Source organism: Anthonomus grandis, chromosome 1 (genome assembly GCF_022605725.1).
Source record: "Anthonomus grandis grandis chromosome 1, icAntGran1.3, whole genome shotgun sequence".
Lineage (NCBI taxonomy): Eukaryota > Metazoa > Arthropoda > Insecta > Coleoptera > Curculionidae > Anthonomus > Anthonomus grandis.
This window is the reverse complement of record NC_065546.1, coordinates 2,097,110-2,114,827: the sequence shown is the minus strand read 5'-3', so window position 1 is coordinate 2,114,827 and position 17,718 is coordinate 2,097,110. Positions and strand designations below refer to the sequence as shown.

The 17,718-nt window shown below is 32.0% G+C and overlaps 1 protein-coding gene across 1 annotated transcript in view; it reads left to right on the top strand.

The window, feature by feature from the left end:
* LOC126744015 (sodium-independent sulfate anion transporter-like) overlaps window positions 1-17,718 on the top strand; it is a 118,234-nt gene that overhangs the window by 37,121 nt on the left and 63,395 nt on the right. The window contains exon 2 of the mRNA XM_050451329.1: window positions 5,415-5,563. Within this exon, the coding sequence (XP_050307286.1) occupies window positions 5,415-5,563 (149 nt within the window). The remainder of the gene's footprint in view (window positions 1-5,414; window positions 5,564-17,718) is intronic.

The window sequence follows — 17,718 nt, the reverse complement described above, 5'->3', positions numbered from 1 at the left end:
TATTTTGTACATTGCCACAAATGCGGTACAAGCACGTACATAAGGGATTAGTTATGTTCCGCATTTGTAGCCATTTCGTCGTCTTCTGATGACGATAATTTTATGATGTGGCAATTATTAAGTCAAAACCGAAGGAAACGTCGTTATTGGGTTCATCCCTATAATAATGGTTGTTCCAAAAAGGGAATTGGAATTCTCCCTGGTTGAATCCAATCTCAGGTATGGCTTTTGGGCAGGTATGGCTTTTGGGGGAGCGCTAGTAACTACCTTCTGCATATTTTGTTTGTTCTTCAGAGACGTGCTGTGAGATATATATGCGGGATATCACTTGAGAGTCTTGTCGGCCATGCTTTATCAAAGAGGGTATTCTTACTATCTGCTGCTCCTACATACAGGAAGTAGCATGTCTAATTTTTCTAAATCAACACAAATTTGTCATCCAAAATCCGAGATATGTTACTCGCCAGCATGGTAATTTACGTCTGCCTATACCAACATCTGCGTTAGTCAAGAGATCAGGTTTTTATGAGGGTATAAAATTTAGTATTTTTAAGGTTCGCATGTGGCTAATTCCTTGGATATTAATTACAGCCTTGGAGAAGATCTCGTTGGATTCAGAAAGACAAAACTAAGTCAAAATCGTTGGAATTTACCGGATAGTGTCCATAGAAGCCGAGATATCGACCTTCAAAATTTGGAATTTTTCATTTTTCCCTCTATCGAATTTTTTCGCCGAAAATTGAATTTTTTTCGAAATCGAACTAACTATACTAGGGGTTATTCTCATCACCTACATGACTCAAACACCGGGTTATAATGAAATTTCAGCAAAACTAAGGGAATGAGAGCACTTTAAAAATTCGGAAAAAGTCACTTTTTGAGCCCAAAACTGGGTCCTAAAAATGCGATATCTCGGCTAGTATAAGCCGAGCTACGACCTTGCGGAAGATTTTGTTGGATTCAGAAAGACAAAATAAAGTCAAAACCGTTGGAATTTTTCCGATAGTTTCCATAAAAGCCAAGATATGGATCTCCAAAGTTTGGAATTTTTCATTTTTCGGGTATACTAGTTACTTTTTGACCTCGTTTTTGAGCCGAAGAATTGGGTCCTAAAAATGCGAGATCTCGGTTAATATGGGAGCTACTGCTCGGAGCATTGGATAAAATCGCAACCTAATTAACATAAATTATCAATAAATGTCTGATGTAATTTTAAAGTAGACTGCAGATAAATAAAGTGTAAAAACAATAAAAAAATTTAAATAGAAAACTGAAAAACACTTGTCACAGTTGTACTTCGAAAAGTCATGATACGTTATTGCACTCTTACGATCAATCTAGTGTATATTATGTTATAGTAGATACTATTGATAATCAAAAAACTAAGCATTTCCATATATAATTCTCTGGAAATGCTTCTATAATATTCCCAGGTTATGTTCTATTAACTACGGCTGTCGTAGTATGTTTATATTTTGCTGTCGAGTATATTTTTATTCGTCCAGGGTTTAACCGACAAAGAAAGATAAGACTAAAAGAAACACATATAGACTAAGCTGGATTTAGCGAAGAAAAATAAACCCAGAAATTCATAGAAATCAAGTTTTTCTTCCAGGCATTCAAGTACTTCTGGCTTCAACTGCCTGGAAGAAGTTAAATATTACATCAACTGCCGAAAAAGAATATTCATGTATTATTCAAAAACTGTTGTAATAAAAATAGGATAAAGACAAATAAAGTGTAACAACAATAACGAAATTAAACAAGAAAATATATATACAAGAAATAATAAACAAGAAATATAGATACCTAAAGAATGCTTGTGAAAACGGTGATAAAACTGGAAATAAGCAGGCGTAAAGTGATTATTTCCATGTATTTTACCCATTTAATACCAAGGACGGAAATAAGAAAAAAAAGACAACTTTTTGCAAAAAGTATTTATTGATGTGAATAAAAGAACATATTTTTATTTAAAAAAAATGTTTTTTTGTTAATTTTAGGAAAAAAAAGGTGGTGCGTGAACGAACCACTGGGAACGAATAACAATTTTTTTTTTAACATTTGGCCTAGCTCTAAATATTTTAAATATTAAAGTTATATTTAAATACAAATATATATAGAGAGCTGGAAAATACTTTTAGTTTTCAAAATTTGTTTGTGTACTTTCAAAAAAACAACTTTTATTACTGGTGCGTAAACGAACCACTGGTAGGTACAATGAAGTTATTTTTGGTGATATTTCACAAAACAACCTGTATGCAAATAAACATTACACTTTGTACATATATATATTGTATGACTATGACATACTCTACATCTACGACGCAGCTTCTGAGCATGAGAGACCATAAGGTGGCCTTGGTTATCGAAACGCAATTCATCGATATTAGCACCAACGTTCCTTACAACTCTATTAGCGTCCGTTTTTAGAAGACGTAGGGCTATATATGACCTGAAATCTAGTTGCGATATTTCATTTTCATTTACCAAGTTGTATATATTCCATGCATTTACTACCAAACTATCTAATGCAATGCAAAATATCGGCCACCACCATTTCTTTCCCAAAATTTGGGATCGGTAGTTTGCAATGCCATTGTCGTGTAGATCTACCCCACCCATAAACTTATTATATTGAGATATTGCATAAGGCTGTTGAATGAATGTTTCTATTCGTTGTTTTTTATTATAACGCTTTACTCTGGTGAGCGGTTCTATATTATAAATATTACTTCCAACTGTAACAACTGAATTGTCGTTCCCACGAATAAAAGAAATTTTTGAATTAGCATCGTAAGCGGCATCAAACTCGCCCCGCTCAGTTTTCTTCCATTTTTTTATTATCCAATAAAGGACAACGACTTGTTCGATTGTCACGGATGGTGCCTGTTGCAAAAAAACCATTTTGTTTTAAGAGACAAAAAAGTTTGAAAGACGAAAAAAAGTTGTCAAAAAAGATTTGATGATTTTGTGGTTTTTCTACTACAGACAGTAAGCTCATAACAACATCACCACCCAAACCTAGCTCTGAGTGTTTTTTATCTTGAGCTCCAGCATACGGAAGTGAATAAAAAAGGTATCCATTAGATGAACAAAGGCACCATAATTTGAACCCAAAACGCACTGGCTTTCCCTTTATAAACATTTTGCAAGGATGTCGGCCAAAATATGGTACCATTTGTTCATCCATTGAAAGATTGAAAGCAAAAATTCCAAACTGTAAATTTTTCTTATTGAGTAAATCTAAAAAAGGCCTAACTTTGGAAAATTTATCTTTTGTGTCCAATAAAGAATTATCTGATAAGTGCAAATTTTGCATTATTTGTTGCAATCTATTCCTGCTCATGCATTTTTTTATTAGATCAATTCTTTTATCCTCATCCGTTGACCAATAATGTTGAATTCTAGGTAAAGAATGATATCCCGAAAATAAAAGAATGCCTATGAAATTTAAAACTTCAGGTTTTGTTATTAAAAAATCATGGCAATTATTATCATAGGCATACTTTACAGAAAAATGTAACAAAAGTTCTACGACATCGTCATCAAAAAACAAATAAAATATCTTAAGGGGAGACTTTCCAAAAAGAAGGTTTTGTAAATTTTCCCTAAACTGAAATTCTGTAGATACAGTTTCATGGGTATACGTTATCTGACCTTTTTTCCACTTCGGTAAAATGGCTTTTATACTTGCAGAAGCGAGCAACTTTCTTCTTTTTGAAGCCGATGTTTCTTCATCCGAGAGATCCCACTCTTGTTCGTTTCTCATGCGTTTGCCCTCATTTTCAGTATCATTCTCATTCAACTCTGGCTGCTCTGAAATATGTAGCTCAAAAGTTCCAACTATGTCATTAGGCCTTTGATTATCTACTAGTTGTTGATTATCTACTACTAGTACCATGTTATTATCATCATCAATCTCCTCTTCGTCTGTCAATATATCAACATCAGGTGGAATATAAAGAGCATCAATAGTGTCTAAAAGTAAAAATAATATTTTTTGTAATGCTGATGTTGTAACAATAATCGAGCTATTATATTTTTATTATAGTTAATAAAATAATTTATAATGTACCATATATCAAAGTTCCTAACAAACTTACCATTTTCTTGATTTTCCAAGCTCAGAACCACTTCGTTCAAGAAATTTTTTTTAGCACAGTTATCACAAAAGATGTAAACTCTTGCACACTATAACGAATAATGATGAAACACATTTTTCATTTAGATATTGAAATTGGTCTAGGTAGGCGAAATTTAATAGTTTATTACACCAATAAAACCAGTGGTGCGTTGATGAACCATTGAATACATTCCAAGAATTTTATAAAAACCCATTTTTAACGGCAACCCATTTTTGGTATTTCCATAAATACACATTATGTCTTTATTATAAACGATATAATATTCGTAAAACACACAATAATTATTTTGAAAATGGCGATACAAAGTTATGGGAATGTTTTACATAGTCCTAAAGTTAGTGGTTCACGAACGTTCACCACTAGTGCAAAATGGATTAATGACAAAAATTCTTTTATTCTTCATGCTCTCCAGGACTCAACTGCCTGGACGAGACCAAGAAGTACCTCAACTGCTGAAAACGGATTTATTATACAAAAATTGCAGTAATAAAAGTAGGATAAAGACAAATAAAGTGTGAAAACAACAATAAAATTAAACAAGAAAACTGAGAAACCTAAAAAATACTTTTGAAAACAGTAATAAAGTTGGAATAAAAAAGGGGGTAAAGAGACTATTTTCATAATCGAGTTAGTATTTTTAACCATGAAGGCAAAATCTCCTAAACAATTTAAATTACTATTAAAAAATGCTTATGTACTCGGGCTTACTATTCAGTGCTAACTAGTGGAGAGATGCTAATGTTAAAAATAATAGAATTAGGTATATATGTGCATATTTAATGTTCAATGTTATGCGACTTTTATATATTGTGACTTTTTAATTGTACTATTATTTTATTTTATAAGACACAATAGAGAAACCTAAAAAATACTTTTGAAAACAGTAACAAAGTTGGAATAAAAAAAAGGGGGTAAAGAGACTATTTTCATAATCGAGTTAGTATTTTTAACCATGAAGGCAAAATCTCCTAAACAATTTAAATTACTATTAAAAAAATGCTTATGTACTCGGGCTTACTATTCAGTGCTAACTAGTGGAGAGATGCTAATGTTAAAAATAATAGAATTAGGTATATATGTGCATATTTAATGTTCAATGTTATGCGACTTTTGTATATTGTGACTTTTTAATTGTAGTATTATTTCATTTTATTAGACACAATAATGCTTTGTTTATAACATTTTTTTGTTGAGAACAATAAAGCATATTTGAATTTGAATATCAACATTATACTTTCCGAATATTTAACTGTGATATCTTTGCAGAGAAGACACTAAAGGACAAAGAGACCTTCAAGGTGAAGGTGGCGGAGGTCAAAGAGTGTTTGCCTATGATAATCCAGCCCTTTCTTTATCCGACGATAGTTTAAAACCCAGGTCCAGTGTGGATTTCCAGGGAAGCAGGGATTTTATTTGTAAGAAATTTTACTTTTTTTTAAATATACTTGCATACCAAATTCAAATAATATGCACCAAAGTATTGTACTTGAAGAATAAAACGAGGTCAAGGCCGGTGTTATCCGACAGAAGTGAATATTGGATTTTAACTTAATATAGGTGGTTAATTACACCCGATCGTTTCCTGAATTTCTTTTTTTAGTAACTGTATATTTTTTTTCGCTAGAGTTTTTGCAATAAAGCGGATTATTTAATCGATTGTATTATGACAATAATAATTTTGCAAGCCTATTATTGCTAGTGATCCCACCATTATCAAGCTTAAGTGCTAAATGTTATGAAATAAAAATGGGTTTTATTATTGTTATTTGTGTATTAGGTAAATTATTATTTTTTTTACTGTCCACTAATAAAACAATCAAGGATTTTTATTGTGGTTTAAGAAAATTTATTCAAGAGTTTGGTAAAAGGGCAATTAACGTTAATTGAATATTAATATATTGGGTAATGTTTATTATCATTTATAAGAAAATGCTATGGAGTAAAGAAATTTTTTGTTGCTTTAGTTAATTAATTTATTTATTTATTAAAGAGTCAAGCCCATTATAAAATTATAAAAGAAATTTAACCATACAAGTAAAATTATATACAGAGTATTCGACCAAATCAAGTAAAATAAAAAACCGAAAAATTTAACAGTAAAGTTATTAGCTCATTAAGCAGTTTTAAGGTCCGATATGAAACATGTAAGGAGAATTTTGAAGTGAAATCAGGATAGTCTACAGTTAACTCTTTGAAGTACTTAGGGAAAAAAATTTAACCCACCTATTATACAAATCTACATGTATGTTGGAGTAAAATTTAACCTACCTACAATTGTTTTTTTCTCAGTAATGTACACTACCGCTCAAAAGTATTTGCCCACATATGACTGTTTTAAAGTTATAACTAAAAATAATAAACCTATCAGTCATTTTTATGAAACGGTTTATTTATAACAAAATTAATATAAACAATACATTTTTCAATTAATTAAGTTTAAGAAAATCAAATTTTGGATTCATCTACATGTCCGCCTCGATTTTTAATTTAAAACAGCTTCAGGTAGTCATCTAATTAATTTGTCCAAAGTTTCCTGAAGTATCTTGTGCCACTCTTCTTGGATGATCCTCCACAAATCTTCTTTTGATGTGGGGCATGATTTTCGCACTTTTCTATTCACTTCATCCCACAGTAATTCGATAGGATTGAGGTCCGGTGATTGTGGGGGCCATACGATAACTTTTAGAAGATGTTGCCTTTGTAATTGACCTAAATATTGCTTGCACAATTTCGACGTGTGCTTGGGGTCATTATCATGTTGAAAGATGAAGTACATTGTCACTTAAAATTATTTTGTAATCCTCTTTTTGAAGAATTCCCTCTATTCTAATTAGATCATCCACTGCAGATCCTCCGAAACAACCCCATACCATCACCGAACCACCACTGTGTTTAACTGAGGCCACCGTACAGTTCTCAGCGTCCCTTTCATTGGCATAACGCCGAAGAAAAACTCGCCTCTTCGTTCCAAAAACCTCGAATTTCGACTTCTGAGAAATTTCTTCCGGTCATCAATGGTCTATTCTTTGTGTGATTGGGCCCACTCAAGTCTTTTCTTCTTATTAACATCCTTCAGTAGCGGTTTTGATACAGCTAAACGTCCTTTAAGACGAGGATTATAAAGTCGCCGTTTTACTGTGGAAACACTGTCCGCTTTTTTACGCTCCTTGTTGATTTTTGCTATGATTACAGGGGCGGTAAGGCGTCTATTGCGTTTGCTTGTAATTATAATATTTAAATCCTCCTTTAAATTTGTTGCCTTTGGCCTTCCCGATCGAGGTTTGTTGTTAATAGTCCCTTCTCTAGTGAATTTCCCAACATTATAATCGACAGTCCACCTTGGAATTCCCAAATCCGTCGAAATTTGACGGTTAGTCTTTCCAGATGTTGAAAAACCAGCAAAGAAACGGTGACAATCGTCAATAAGCAAGCGAAATTATTTGTTACACAAAATCAATTCTTGAAGACTAAACACCCTTAAATGTTTCAAATTTCATCGGAAACGAGCTGTAAACAGATGATAGATAGAAAGACTCAGTGTTTTTCAACGATCCGTAGTTGATAGGTATGCTGTTTAAGCATATATGCAATTTACAAAAGAGATACAATCTAAATATAGGTATAAAGATAAGATTTTTTTATCTAATTTAAAATATTAAAAAGAATACATGGTGGGCAAATAATTTTTGAGCAGTAGTGTACGTTGGTTTATTTATTAAACCGTCTGACTATATGATCATATAAGCCTTAGAGATTAAGCGTATAAAGTGCAGATGTCGCTAGATTGTGCCTAGTGATTCAAGTGGTTATTCATTTGTTTCTGTTTTGTTGTTGCACGTTTCGTTCTAAATAGGGTAAGATATTTTTGTTTTTTTTTTTTAGTTTTATTGTTAAAAATATTTGATATACTTTTTATATAACTGTTTTATACTAAATAACTTGAAATTATTGAGTTAGTTACTTCTATATTCTGTATTTTTAACTATGGGTTAAATTTTGTCCCACCATACAAGTAAGGTTTTTTTTTGTTTAGGTAGGAGCAAAATATGGCAAGTGACCGATTTCCAGAACCATTACCTTTTAAACTTATTGGTTTGACCGAAAAGGATCTTTATAATGAAATTGAGAATATTGAAAATTCGGACACTAGATAGGGTGACACCATATAATATTTTTAAACTTCTGATTTCAGACAAAATTGTCGAACATATGGTCTTTCAAACAAACCTCTACGCAGAGCAAACTTTTCACAATTCCGGCTAAAGTTATAAGCCCACTGATAGTGTAGAAATGTGTACATTTATTGGTATAAACTTACTAATGGGTATCAAAAAGCTGCCGTCATATCGGGATTACTGGAGTACAGATCCAATTTTACATGATATGATTTTACCCTATATTAGTAAACTAATAACTGTCCATCGCTTTGGTTGGCTCCTAAGTAATGTACATCTTAATGACAACAACTTCATGCCTAACCATAATTCCGATAATTTTGATAAATTATATAAGGTAAGACCATTTTTAGAAATGTCGAAATCCAATTTTCAAGCCTGTCTGCATCCTAACGAATTTTTATCAGTGGACAGGTCTATGATAAAGTTTAAAGGCCGATCTACGATCAAACAATACATGTCTGCAAAGCCAGTAAAAAGAAACTATAAAGTGTGGATGATAGCTGACAGCACTGGATATTGCTGGGATTTTGAAACATATTGTGGCAAAACCGGTCCTGTTGCAGAAAAATGTTTGGGTACCAAAGTAGTGCTTCAGATGACACAAAATTTAAAACACAGGTATCATAAAATTTTCTTTGGTAACTTTTTTACAAATGTAGCCCTAATGAATCAACTGTATCAAGAAAAGTTATATGCCTGTGATACTGCTAGACATACCAGAAAAAATATGCCCCAATTTCTGGAAGATAAAGCAATGCACAGAAGTGACTGTGACTGGTACGTGAGTTCTACAGGACTTTCAGCATTTAAATGGCGCAATAAAAGAACAGTTCGCCTTCTTTCAAATTATCACAACCTAGATGACAAAACTGAGGTCAAAAGGAAAGCGAAAGACAAATAGAAAACATACCTTGCCCAATAGCGCTGACTGATTACAATAAACTCAGTAGATAAATTTAACCAAATGAAGGCAGTTTACGGCCTCGACCGAAAAAGCAAAAAATGGTGGCATAGAATCATGTTTTTCTTTATTGATGCTGCTGTTGTTAATGCTTACGTGCTTTACAAGTTATCTGAAGGGCCTAAAATGAACATGAAAGAATTTCGTTTCAATATTATAGAACATCTAGTTGCTGACAAATTGCTAACATCATTACAGGGTACCGAAAAACCATTACCAACTCCCATCCAAAAAAGGAAACCTTCCCAACCAGAAACGATTAGACTTACTCAAAGTACACATCAGCCAGTACGAACCAGTAGACGAAGACGTGCAGTCTGTAGTTCCAAGGAATTTGAAATACGCACAAACTGGACCTGCAGCGTGTGTCAAGTTCCCCTATGTTTGGGAAAGAACAAGTCTTGTTTTCAGTCCTACCATACAAAATAACTTTAGGCAGTGGTATGGTGGGTCAAAATATGTACCATGGGTTTTTTTAAAGAAAAAAGTAAAAAATTTGATATTTCTCAATGTTATGTTTTATTTTAGAGCATCTTGAATTAGTTTTTATGTTTTTTTGTTATAAAAAAGAATAATTTTTTTTTGTACCACTTGGGTAAATTTTTACCCTTTTTTTGTACTTCAAAGAGTTAAGTGAACTAATCTTCAGGGAAGTTTTTGGTCTTTTTCTATTCTTGAACCTGACGGTTTTACAGGAATGCAATTTCTTATTTTTATTCCTTTTTTAAAGCAGGGATTAAAGGAAATTGACCCTACGATAATGAAATATGTCTGGATTTGAAGCTTTATAGGTATTTCATAAGAATCTGTCATGGTTTGGCTTAATAATATCAATTTAAAAACTCACTTTTAGCATCGCTTTTTAAAATATTTACTATTACTAAAATCTTTGAATTTTTAGACTTTCGCAGTTTTATCACAGGCAACTAATTTCCATTTTAATACACATAGATTAAAATGTTTTACATCATCTTATTTATGAATCTTATCATTATATACATTTCATTAGCTTTCATTATCTTTAGCACATGTTGCTATACAGGGTGTCCGGAAAGTCAACGATAATACTGAAGGGGCTGATGGAGCAACTCATAAGCATCCAGAAAAACATAAAATGACCTTAGTAAAAAATCGGTGGTTTTCGAGATATTGGCACTTTAGTGGAAGTCACCAAAATCCTATTCTTGGATCAGATTTTCGATTGTCACGCCGTAAAAATAGATATTTTTTAGAATCTCTTTTTAGCTATGCAACACTGAATAGCCATTTTACTGATCAAAGACAAACATTAAACTAAACGGCCAAAAAATTTAATAAGAAATCTATTCTAAAATAAAGTATTACTTATTTTTATTTCTTAAACTTTGAATTTGACCGCTCATACTGGACCGAAAAATTGTACGGCAACCCGGCCAATACCTTAAAAAGTTTGCTCATTTAATTTAATTTTAAAATTACCCAATATGTTTTAAAAAAAGCTTTACTGTTATTGTGATAGAGTGAAAGATAAACCTAATCTACCTTATGAAAAAAATAAAACAAATTTATAATTATGTTATGTTCAAAAAATATTTTTATTTAACTTAAAAAAAAAATTAATAATCAAATAATATGTTCGAACTGTCTACCACCAACGCGAATGCAGGCGTTGCATCTTTTAATAAATGACCTATTGATCCATCTTGCATTCCTGGCAGCGTTAAGATCTTGGGCTGCATCATTTATTCGCTGCCGTAATTCAGCAATATTATTTATTGGTCTTGCATAAACCTTTTTTTTTATGCAACCCCAGTAAAAAAAATCGAGGGGGTTTAGATCTGGACACCTGGGAGGCCATAAAATTGGACCAGGTCGGCCGATCCATCTGTTGGGGTATGTTTGGTTTAAATACCGACGAACTTCATGGGCATAATGTGCCGCGCAACCATCATTTTGGAACTACATTATTCGGCGACTGGCCAAAGGAACATCTTCTAAAAGAATTGGTAGATTGTTTCGACAAAAATCTAAATAAGCCTGCCAGTTCAAATTTTCTTGTAATTCGAATGGGCCAATTACACGTCCGTTTAAGATACCGGTCCACAAGTTTACTTTAAATCGGTACTGTGACCTTTCTTATTCGAGAAGAAAGTGAGGGGGAGAGTGGGAATTTTCCAACGCATAAGTGTGCAAATTGTGCATGTTCATATAGCCATCCTTTTTGAATGTGCTCTCATCCGACCACAGTATATTATTTAAAAAATTCGGATCTTCTTGATTTTTTTGCAACATTCTGCGGCAAAATTGTAGGCGTGGTTCGTAGTCTCGAGGCAGTAGGCTTTGCACTCGTTGAACATGATAAGGGTGATATTGAAATCGCCTAGTGATGTCGTTTACTACCGATTTCGGTATCCCTGTTCTTCTTTCGATTTCTCGTGCCGAAGTAGTCGGATCATTTTCAATTTCTTCTAAAACTTGATCAACATAATCAATACGAGGTCTTCCCTCTCGAACAGGAGCATGAGGCATTCTGCCTTCGGAATATGAGCGATGAACATTAATAAAAACACGATAGTCAAATATCGGGCCAAATTCGGATATCTTTCTTGATAAAGATTAGACGCTGCTAGAGCATTTCCTCTGCATTCACCATAAATGAGATGCACGTTTGCATATTCTTGGGCGGTATACGGCAAGGGCATAATAAATGAATAACCAATAAAACAAACAGCTCAAAGAACACAGTCCACAGGAAAATGAACTCAAAAACAAATCCAAAACAAAAGGTAACAGAAACATTAGGATCCAAGCAAAAAAGTAGTTAGTTCACGGAATACTGTAAACAAACTAATAAAATGAATGAAAATGAACTAATAAAAAAACAAAAAATTACCCAGGGGTAATTTTTTGGTTTATTTGGTGAACGTATATGTTTTTTGTAATGTTCTGTATCTGATGATGGCTGTTTACACCAGCCAAAATGCATAATACATTTACCTAAGTGTCCCACATGCATTTTTCTTGGAGATAAAGACTTCCCCTATTTGTTATCTTTAGAACTATAAGAGTTCCTGGGAATACTTCGATTTAATTAAGTTTATATTTGATCAAAACATAACATCAGGGACGGAGGATAATTTATTGGTAAGTAAAAAAGTACTACAGTTTCAAATTATGTATGTTTATTGAAGTTTTACCATTATTTTAAATATGTTTATATTGCCAAGAAACTTCACCTTCCGCCGAAACAAAGTAATCACGAAATTCTTCAAGGATTTCTTTAGCTATTACTGAGCAATTGTGAACATTGCCGTTTTGAAATGGTAACATATTGTCTCTAGGTAGTCCTTCATTGCGCCAATTTCCCATTTCATCATTGTCACCATCAAAAGTACCAGTAGGCGCATATTCATTTATAGAGGTTTTTACGTGACATAAGAAAATTATAGAGCACACATATTGTTTTTGTAATTGTTATTACTTTTTCTAGTTGTTATTATGCCAAATACATTCTCCACGATTCGTCTGGCTCTCGAGGGATGATAATTGTAAATACGATTAAAACCAGGTTGATTTCTAAATGGATATGGGTTCATTAAATATGGTTTAAGCGCAAAGGCAACGGCTAAATATGATACTTGCATTGTACGCCCAGGTAATGGCTCTAGAGGAGGCAAATTTATTGTATTTTCTTGCAGGGCTGTTGCTAATCTGCTTAATTATTAAAAACTCCTCCATTAGATACTGTCCCATTCGCTCCAATATGTAATTCTATAATTTGCATCGGCAACTGTCATGAGAACAATACTATTTGTCCCTTTATAATTATAGTAATAACTTCCACTGCCAGGAGGTGCTATTGTAACAATATGCTTTCCGTCTAATGCTCCCAAACAATGAGGAAAGTTCCATTTTTCTTCAAACTGTTTTGCAATCTTTTTCCATTCTTTTTCTGTAGTAGGTACCTAAAAGTTGAGCTTTTGTTACATTTTGTAGGATGTATCAGAAGAGGCAGCTGAAACTTATTTGCAGAGTCAAGTCAGGAAACTGAGGTAATGCTCAAGACTGCCATTACTAACAAATGCATAAAAAAGAAATGTAGTGCTATTAACAATGATGTTATGGAAAAGCCATCACCGAACTTAATAAGCCATCCGATGAATATGATATATTTGGAGAATTCGTTGCTTCTGAAATAAGAAATTTAAAATTTGACCAGAATAAAAGGAAATTAAAACGAATAATTCAGAAAGCTATTTTAGACATGTCCGGAATGGACAATAATGAAAGAAGTTTATCAGCTACCTCAACACACTCACATACATCAGTCAGTTCCAATAATTTTGAAGATCATTTTTATTCTGTTTCATCACCAACACATTTAACCAATTGACTCAGTCACATTCACAAACATCTTCCATAGTTCAGTATCAAGAATTAGGTAAACAAGAAAAATAAATCGTTTTATTATTTTTACCTTAAAGTATTCATGTTTTGGTGCCTCGTTCAGAGCCTGACAGCATTCCGGAATTATCGCTGAGATCGTACATACAGGGATACGAAACAGATACATAAGGGAAATCAAAAAATATTTAAGTTTTGTTCTGGTTTTGTATAAAAAATAAAATATTTTAGTTATTTGTATTTGAAATTTTTTAAAACTTACCTGTGGCCAAAAACCTCAACGTTAGCGCTAGCCGTTCTCTTGGTTTGATGGATTCACGCATATTTGTATCCAATTTTGATATTTTGTCGGCAATTAAATGCAGTTAAAATCGGTTTCTGACATACGCACGAAATTTTTAAATTTCTTTGGATCTTCATATCTTAACTCGTCTAACAACATCGCATAAGCGTCAAAATTAGGCCTTCTTTCTATCCATTCTTTCACCTAAATTCTTTTCCTAGTCTTTTTTCGTTGTTTTTGGAAAATTGTACTAAGACCAACAACGGCAGCTGCAGCTCTCTTTCTGCGGCTAGACATTTTTCCGTCTAGCAAACACTATACTGTCTATATGCAAAACCAATCACTCTATCCCAGGTATACACCCAAAATCACTTGCCACAAGTATTGTCTAACTAGAACACTTGCCGATAGAAATTGCTGCAAAAATTTGCTTCAGTGTAAACACTTCCACAAGTACTATCGCAATTTACTATCCCATGTAAACTACGCTTTAGGCTGGAAAGAGTTCAACATAAATTTTGCAGGTATATACATTTACTACAGATTTTTTAATAAATAAGTATTTCATTAGAAAAATCTCTGCTCTACTTATTACAGATTAAGTTTCTCCCAAATAATCGGAAAGACTGTAGTTATTTTTGAAGCTTTTTATAGACTATGTACGATGATAATATAATGTATTGGGATATTTATATTTCGTATAGTTTTTAACAATAGTTTATTTCAGACATCAAAACAGTTACAAAATAACTGGCACCAGAGCCTTAAAAGTAAGTTTAAAATATATTTCTAAATTTACAACAATATAAGTTTTGTATGTAGAATCTATATATTTGTTTTTGTTTCCAAAGTTCCTCTATTTCAATCGCTACTATTATGTATTTCTGAATGTTTTTTTCTTTCTTATATCATATGTTTGTATTCGCTTTTATTGTGATTTCGATTAAATAACTTGTTCCGTTCTTTTTCATTATATATTATTATTAATATTTGTAATAGTGTACTATTTTTAAAACCTTTGTAGCACATTGAGAAAAATTCAGTATATATACAGGGTGTCCGGAAAGTCAACGATAATACTGAAGGGGCTGATGGAGCAACTCATAAGCACCCAGAAAAACATAAAATAACCTTAGTAAAAAATCGATGGTTTTCGAGATATTGGCACTTTAGTGGAAGTCACCAAAATCCTATTCTTGGATCAGATTTTCGATTGTCACGCCGTAAAAATAGATATTTTTTAGAATCTCTTTTTAGCTATGCAACACTGAATAGCCATTTTACTGATCAAAGACAAACATTAAACTAAACGGCCAAAAAGTTTAATAAGAAATCTTTTCTAAAATAAAGTATTACTTATTTTTATTTTTTAAACTTTGAATTTGACCGCTCATACTGGACCAAAAAAATTGTACGGCAACCTGGCTAATACCTTAAAAACTTTGCTCATTTAATCTACTTTTTAAAATTACCTAAATGTTTTTTTAACAGTTTACTATTATTGTGTTATAGTAAAAAATAACCCTAATTCACCTTATGATATCATTGTAAAAAAATTAAACAAATTTTTAAGTTATGTTTAAAATGTTTTTATTTAACTTAAAAATTAAAAAAAATCAAGAGCGAAGGTAATTCTTATCACCATAGCAATAAACAACAAACATTTTTGGAATTTAGTTTGTTTACAGTTCTGTATCTGATGATGGCTTTTTACACAGCCGAAATGCATAATACATTTACCTAAGTGTCCCACATGCATTTTTCTTGGAGATAAAGACTTCCCCTATTTGTTATCTTTATATACGCATTCTCCTACAAAATATGGACTTCTATTTAACTCTTATAGTTCTCATCAGTACCCTGACCACTTTTCCTTTTTTTCAATTTGTTCCACTCCTGGTTTGCTTGAGTGCGGAGATTATGGAGTTTTCATTGAATGTCAGCATTAGTAATTGTCTTAATTTTTTCTGCTATAAACTTAAGGTTAACTTTAGCTTTAAGGTTATGTATAGCTGGGACTCCAGACCGAAAATACGTATTCTGACAAAAGCAAAAAATACTGTATTGAGTTAGTGCAAATAAAGTTTCTAGTGCTATATCAATTCTAAACAACAATTATTTTTGATACTAGTAATTTAAAAGATTTGCTTACAAAGTAATTGATATATACAGTTAAAGCTAAATTGGAATCTAGAAACAGTCATTTTATGCACTTCAACCGTATTTCTGTAATATTCTGTAATTTATTAGGCAACAAAATGCCCAGATCATCAAGTTTCTTAGTTTGTACTCAAAAATATCATTTTTTTTAAGTAATCAGTTAAAAGTTTGAATGTTTTTGTATATATTTTCGTCTTAATACATTTTAGAATAAAATTGAAAATAAATTAATAGAACTTTTCTATAAGCATCTATTGCGGTTTGTCATAATAATTAAGACCTATCAATGAAACAATAATTTATTTTTTTTATGAAAATACCACATTTTCTTGTTATTTAAGATGAACGTAATCATTTGTTTTATTAATGATGTAATCATGGATTAATTAATTTTTTTTGCACTAACCTTAAGATTAATAATGTTAAATAAACATAATAATATGAAAGATAAAAATTCTAACAATAGTGATTTAATTTTGAATTGATTTCAACATATTTTTAGTACAAAATTAAGAAAGAAAAATCACCTCACCAAGCAATAAATTATAAACAAATATATAAAGAATGATATTCCTTAAAATTAAACATATTTTTTTAATTAATGATTTTTTTTACTATTTTGAATTAAAAATAGAATAAATTTAAAAAAAAATTATTTCATTTAATATATGTTCCTAATACATGAGCCTTTTGTATTTAATAATTCACCCCAGTAAATAAATACAAAGTAATTCTGGGCCAGTAATAGGTAGGATAGCACACGAGCTATAAAATTAACAAATAACTACATACAAAAATCTCATCCATTATTTTTCAAGAGACCAACATACAAAATGGACGAAAACAAAGAAAAACACAAATATCTCTCTCTGTCCAATGATTGAGTGAACTCAAGCAGCTGACTTAGAGTCTCTTTCTATCTCAGTCAGATAATAAAAGGCATTTTCATCTTTGATCAATAATTGAGTGCACTCAACTGCCTGGAAGAATATTTTTATTTTTTTTTTTAAGCAATTGATTTAGAGCCTCTTAATCGCCTTTCCCCTTCAATCTCTCTCTCTCTCTCTCTCTCTCTGTCCAATTATTAAATGAATTCAACTGCCTGGAAGAAATAAAACTAGTTTCCCAAGTAGATGATTAAGAGTCTATTTCTCTCTCTCTCTCAGGTGATAAAAGGCATTTCCATATTTACTACAATATAACTGCCTGAAAAAAAAATAAAAATATTCGCCCAAGCAGTTGAGTTTCAGCTTATTAATTTCGTTTCCTCTCCTATCTCTCTCTCTGTCCAATTATTAAGTACACTCAACTGTTTGTAAGAAATAAAAATATTCTTCCAGGCAGTTGATCTAGAGTCTCTTACTCTTTTTTTCTTTCCTGTCTCTTTCAGTCTCTGTCAGATAATAAAAGGCATTTTCATCTTTGTCCAATGATTGAGTGCACTCAACTGCCTGGAAGAATATTTTTATTTCTTTTCTTTTAAGCAGTTGATTTAGAGCCTTTTAATCTCCTTTCCCCTTCTATCTCTCTTTTACAACATAAAATGACGTAGAATTTGAAAAAATGTCGTCACACCGTTCGGTCGTAGATTCGTACCTGGCCTCT